This window comes from Loa loa, assembly GCF_000183805.2.
Source record: "Loa loa unplaced genomic scaffold supercont3.527, whole genome shotgun sequence".
Taxonomy (NCBI): Eukaryota; Metazoa; Nematoda; class Chromadorea; order Rhabditida; family Onchocercidae; genus Loa; species Loa loa.
Window position 1 is genome coordinate 17,865 of NW_018108707.1, and position 7,020 is coordinate 24,884.

Consider the following 7,020-nt stretch of genomic DNA (forward strand, 5'->3'; position numbering starts at 1 on the left):
GATTGAAATAATTTCGAAAAATTTTCAAAAATAATTTTTGTAAATTTTTCCTCACAAATTACAATATTATATGAGAAAATTTAAAATAGAAAAAAAAAATTATAGATAAAAAAATCAGTAAACATACCAACAGAGATCAAATAAATGATTTCTTGTTTAATTTTTATCAACCAATCACTTCCTTTCCTTAACAATAAATCAAAAATAAATTAAATAATTAAAATATAATCGAATTAAAATTCAACCAATTCTTCGTTTTTTTTTCGAAAACTGTTTTCTTTAATCAATTTTTAATTTCGAAAACTGTTTTCTTTAAAAAAAAAAAAACTGTTTTTCCATTTCGAAAACTGTTTTCTTTAATTAATTTTTAAAATTTTTCCAAAATCAATTTAATCCTCAACTTCGACATATTTCATGCGTGGAACTACCACTCAAAAATGAATGTACGAATTTCATTTTTGAAATTTACAAATTCTATTTCAATTTTCCATTTTTGAAATTTGTAAACTTTGTTTCAATTTTTTTCGCTTCATTTAAATTCTTAAAGAAATAAATTTCCCTATAACATGCCATGTAATTGTATCCAATCATTTTAGTTTTTCGGTGCTATATTGTTTTTTAATTTTCAGCTAATTTAATTTCAATTCAGTTCATTCCAAAAATCACTTTAACATCTCTGAGAAGTAACTTCCTCCTCATTATTTTTGCTGTATTTATTAATCAAATTTAAATTTATTTATCAAATGAATAAAAGATCGATACATGTAATATTTAATTTAACCATTAGCATTATAGCCTCCCGCAGTTTATATGTTTGAAAAATAGTTACTATAAAATTGAATATTATTGGCCTATACTATCCTTTTTTTAATTTTTTTAAATTTTAAATTTTTTAAAATTAGAAACTTCTCCAAGAGAGTAATTAGTAATTAAGCTATACAAGTTAAGCTGTAAATTAATTAAACAAAAAAAAAGGAGACCCTGAAATTTCTGAACTTTTTTAAAAAGATCACAATATTTTTCCTCTTTTTTTCAATGGTAAACCCAATTTTTTTTTTTTTTGCTTTTTATGATCAACAATTTTTTTTGATACAATATAAAAGATTTTACGGCATATAATGATTGTTCCTTTTATCTTTCCTTTTTTTTCTCTTTTTATTTTTTTTTTATTTATACATTCAATTCAAAAAAAAAAGAGAAAAATCACCGATCGTATTATCAACAATACAAATTCAAATGCTCGACAAAATAAACAATAAACAATAATGTGACAAACAATGATAAACAAAATAAGCAATAAACAATAATATGACAAACAAAATAAACAATAAACAATGTAACATAAAAATAGTTAGATCCTTCTCCTACATTATCAATAAATTGACTCTTAATTCCAAATTTTTGCTTCCCAACTATTTAGCAGTAAGTTATTTTCAAACAATTAATTAAACTATTGTTAGTTACTGCTAGTTATTATCAGCTAATTACTACTAGTTATTATTAGCTAATTACCTAATATTAATTACCTCTACTGTTAAAGTTAAATTTCATACAATAATGAATGTAACGAATAAAACTTCAATCATAGTTCAAAAGGAATCCTCCAGAAAGTGATAACATGTTTTTGGAAACATGAAATATAATGGTACCATTTCGCATATACTTACATGATAGTACCATCTCCTATACACTCGTATAATGATACCATCTCGTACACACTCATACCTCATGTGTCACCATTGTTTTATGACGATAATTTCAGTGTCAATTCTAGTAGATTCCAGAGATTCAGTATTACTGTCCACGTCTAACTACATGCCAAACATCAAGAAATGTTATTTTGGAATAACTATACAAATGATTGAATAATGAATTACTGAAGTTTGGAATTTAATTTATTTCTAGGTATTGTTCTGACAATAAAAAGTGACCTATGCTGTTAGGCCTAACCCACAATATACACCAGGTTTACATGATGGATTATCTGCATCAAATAATCTAGTTTATATACAATTCTGATATACCCTGAGATCCTGGAATTCCCAGGTGTTTCGAGTGGATTCACTGACTGATCCTTCCCCAATTTGTTTCAGCAAAATCATCTTGCAATACTGAAAGCAAATGCATTTCGAACACAAGTGTGCACAGATTTAATCTTTTGAAATAGCCTTCAAAAGGAAGCCATAAGTTTGTCCTACCCTCATTCATTAGGCTGTTGGGGTTATATTCTTCTACCTAAAAAGAATAAATTCCCTTCTGATGCATGTTTTATATTTTAAAATGGATGACAAATAAGGTTAGAAAAAGATATAACCCTCTACGAAAAGCAGAGAAAGACCAATAAAGAGAGGTGGTTAAATTTTTTAGCAGAAAAATGATATTTGCATATTTTAAAAGTAGCATCTCATCCAGTGCATCTTAATAAGCATTCCAATGACAATGATTGTAAACGTAGTTATTGGAATCAACGTGAAACACCTGAGACAAACATCATATGGTTAATGGTGTGAAGTGAAGAACAACGATTCTCGAAGTAAGACTAGTTCTCTGTTATTAAATCTGATATTATAATTCCCGTCTTAATGGTATTGCTATCAATCGTGATAACATATTAAGTGTAAAAGATATGGGATACCTTTTATATATATGATTCATCATGTTTTATATATAATTTATTCATTAATTGTGAAAAAGAAAAGAAATAACAGTAAACTTGAAAATGGAAAAAAAAAACTGCATAACAAACCGTACTTAGTCAATTTAGACACGATGAAAACAGATAATGATGTGTCCCGTTGATAATTTAACACTGTCAATGATAATTATAAGCACATAAGTTTTCTCCTTCTTTTTTCTTACTAATGCGCCATATAAAGGCTTAAAACTAAACAAATACTGTAACAGTAATATGCAAACCAAAAGCCCTATTGTATGAGCACTGTTGAAATATTTTTCAGCAAAATATGATACGGAAACGTAAAAACGACAAGAATTGAAGCTGCTGTTAGTAGTGAAAAAAAAAAAAAACAAATGTTGTAACAACAGCACAAAAATAATATATCACAACTGTTTGGTGACGAAAAGAAAAATCCTGTACAATATTATGAAATATTATACACTTTACAAAGGTTGAATTTGTTCAAATTGATGATCAAATTACAGAAAATCGGAAAATACTGGATGCTAAAGAGTAAAGAGAAAAATAGGAGATAAAGCAAGAAAATATGCTTGCTGCATATAATGCAACTACTTCATGTTACACATTATTAAAAAGAATAAGATAAATGATATCTGTTCATTACAGTTTCATTATAGATAGCATTATCTAAGAATTTATTGCTATATATCACAGCAGTTTGCAGCCCGGAATCAAGAATGAAATGACTGTATCATGTCTACAAAATACCATTTTATACGGTTCCTTAATGCCTAAATCCCTCAATGACTTCACGAAAAATTCGAATGCGTCGCTGCCTATTTTAAAAATAAACTTGAATGGGAAATTAGAAAAATGCACAAATTACAGAAAATATATACAACAATCAAAGCAGCTGCATCAGTAGATAATGGAGCATGGTTGCACATCGGAACAGAACAGAAAAATTCCAGTCGTCAAGCTGTCCCTTCTAAGTCACTCAGTGACCTCAACCGATATTTCACTTTTCAGGAAAAGTTTTGATGGACAATACAGGCTGAAAGTTCCTTATCACTTTATATAAATAACACTATCTAAATAGATCTATTGATTGTAAACTACATAAATTACGTCAATTTCCACGAATACCACCATCCTATGACTAAAAAAATCAATATCAGTGACGCAACTGACGTTGTCGTTTCTGCTTTGAAGATTTATCAGATGAACAGCTTACAGATTTAAGTGATTCTCTACTTTTTCCCGTTATCGGCAAATGTTGTAGAACTATTTCTAAATTAGTCATTCGCTGTCGTCTTCTTGAAATTGCGGAGTTCTTATGTTCTGCAGCATTAAAACGGGAAAAATTCTTCATATCTTGTTCCATTACGAAGGGCTAAAATTAGAAATATTTCTAATACGACCAACTTAGAAATCTCTTCAATACTCTACAACTAATAAAATTGCGTTTGTAAGACATATTTTAATAAAAAATTAAATTGCGGAGCAGAATTGAAGGCCAGTAGATCTATAAAAATTAAAGCTGGCCAAAATCTAAAATTAATCTAAAATATTCCAGCCATTACCGTAAATGTTTTAGAAATTGTCAATTTCTGTTTGAAATGTGAAAAAATGAGCGGATCGGTATTAATATAGTATTGGTTTTTCGCAGGAATTTTTTCGAACTTCGAATTTTTCCCTGTTTGGTATTCCACAAAGTACACATCCTGCAAAAAGAACAAGCGTTTAATATTAAATATGCATTAAATTTTTTATTTTACTAATATATATATATATATATATATACAGATGTACTCAATAACAATTGATCATATTGGGACTCAGTGCTTAAACTAATTAAAAACCCTTTCGATATCGAAAAACATCAAATCAACTAAATTAACAGAGAACCACTGAGCTCAGCAAATAAAAATCTCTGCTCATGCCCTTCTCCCACTAACTGATCTGTGCACCAAAATCAATCTGAACGAAACATACCACTTCTTCATAATGAGGCAGTTTTGGTCTTCCAAGACAATAAATACTTGATTCCAGAGCCAGACAACGTCCAACAACTGCATCGAGTGGAAGTGTATCATACATATTGGTAGCAAAAAGCTGAAAAGAAGTTTCCCAAGAGGATTTATAATGGAACTTGATATACTAACATCAGCCAAGTAAACTCATTAGTTACACATAAGTTGCTAACTCCAACATTTCGAACTGAAAATAATGCCGAAAATATTAAACAATTAACTATTATTAAGCAGGAATACTGATCTTAAATCCAGAAAAAATCTTCACTTATGTTATTGCAGGATTTACAGTAGTGTCCAACACATAATATCAACCATCAATAAGTACTGCAATACGACCAAATATATGGAGAGAAATTCACCTCTTTTTCGTGGAATAATTTGCCCGGTTCACAATAGACTTCATGTGGTCGTGCGTAATAAAAACCAAAAACGAATTTATGCCCTTCGAACGAGAAAAGACGCTCAATGCGGAAGCATCTAACATTCTTACGATGAAATGATACTGGACAAAATTCCCTATCAGTATCTTCTATTTCAGCAGGAATTATAGTTGCCACGGGACCACTTCGTTTCGTGCATTCCACCAGTCGACGTAGTATCAATTTATGCTAAAATCAAGAAGTGGAATTGATAAGCTGGAAAGTTTTAATTAAATCACTTGAAAATCCGCACAAATAAAATAAAATAACACTTTTTCTTTTTTTTTAGTCCATTTTGCAAAACAACAAATAATAGAAATTCAACTTTTTTTAAAAATTAATAAGTCCCCTTACATTGTCGTTTTCAAGTTTCTGTACATACACCGTTTCGCTGAGACGCACTTGCAAATGCCGTGAATTCACCAATGTCCGATAATAAGTACAGTTCTTGAAATTATAATCAGGCTGAATACGCAATGGAATTGATGCCGTTGACGTGCGTTGAGCATTTCGGACACACATGATACAAACAAAATCCTAAAGTAAATATAAAATCAGGTTTAAGAAAAACTGATGGTAAGGAGAGAATGAAATCGTAAGAACCAAAGCTGTTTACAATCTTAACACTCAGTATATATTAAAACCATAGTGAAACATTACCTTAACTTCATCAAATAGTTTTTCATCGAAAACACATTCTTCGTGAAGCCAAAAATTGCATTTTTCACACTGTATCATAGGTCCATCGTCATCCGTGGTACCACATATGCAACGCACACAATCGGTATTAGCATCAGCTACGCTAAGGAACGAAAAACTGTCATGATCGTAGGAACCGACTGGAATCTGTAACCGCAAATTTTTGAACACTGGTAAGCAAAACCACAATAAAAACATTTAAATGTATTTTATAAGTTGAAAAGACTTTCATATCTAAAACGGTAAATTTTCGGATAAAATGTTGCGTAATGGAAGTACTCAACTAAACACTATAATTAAAACGAAACTATGGAAGAACATAAACATACCGAAGAATCAAGATATCCATAATTAATTGCCGCTGTCAACGTCCGATGAGGTCCAGTTCTGGATTTTCTCGGGCTCTGATGCTGCTGCTGATGATCACTTTTACCAAGTTTTCTCGTTTGACGCGAGTGTTTTGCTTTTATTGAAGCAAAACTTGCGCGCCAAATATCCAGCTTCCGCCGATCCAGAGGTCTGCTAGATATACTAAGCAAACTATTAACTTTCACTTCGATGGATTCCAGCATTTCTAAGACTGTCAGCGTAGAAGTATGCTGCTCACGAAGCTCAGCAACGAAGTTTGACAATTTTTTTAGTTGCTTTTTGGAAGCTACTTTAGAATCATTAAACTTCATGACTACTTCTTGACAAAGCTGTTCCAAATGCGCATCACTGTTACTCGGTGGAAGAACTGCTAAAGACGTTTTTGAGGTCCTGCTTTGGCTCCGGGATCGAGATTCTAGAAAATAAATAATAAATAAATAAATAAATAATAGAAAATAAATAATCGGTTAAAAATTCTCCTTGGCATAGCTTAAAAAATATTCATCTAAAATGCATTCCCGTCTGGATCAATCGTACCAGCCTATTTTTAGAATCACCAAGACCAAAAGGACATTCAGTACAAAGCACCTCTTAGTGAGAGATTACGATTCAACCATCAAATAATTTTGCTAATATTTCTATTTCGATTGGTTTACTCGAATCACCAGAACAAAGGCCGCCATAACCAGTTTGCCTCACTGGAATATGTCCAACATGTTTCAAAGCACAATCACAATATGATGTGACCGGAACAGTGATTTTATCTATTGTAGCCATTATGTCAGAATTTTAGTAGAAAAAATCACCTTTTCTAAATTTTTCAATTTACATGCTGCCGATTTTCGTACATTCCGCAGCA

The 7,020-nt window shown here is 30.7% G+C and overlaps 1 protein-coding gene across 2 annotated transcripts; it reads right to left on the minus strand.

Moving 5' to 3' along the window:
- Positions 1–2,732: 2,732 nt before the first annotated feature.
- Positions 2,733–7,020, minus strand: LOAG_11277 (the record flags this gene model as incomplete). Of its 2 annotated transcripts, XM_020448326.1 has the most annotated exons (9): positions 2,733–3,692; positions 3,873–4,031; positions 4,222–4,362; positions 4,634–4,753; positions 5,034–5,282; positions 5,448–5,630; positions 5,754–5,939; positions 6,122–6,576; positions 6,776–6,938. In XM_020448326.1, the coding sequence occupies 9 exons, from the start codon at positions 6,936–6,938 to the stop codon at positions 3,657–3,659; spliced, it is 1,692 nt and encodes a 563-aa protein (XP_020301519.1). In that variant the 3' UTR covers positions 2,733–3,656. The 2 variants fall into 2 exon arrangements, with proteins under 2 accessions (XP_020301519.1, XP_020304766.1); XM_020448327.1 differs by lacking the exon at positions 6,776–6,938 and adding an exon at positions 6,968–7,020 and having other exon boundaries at positions 2,733–4,031.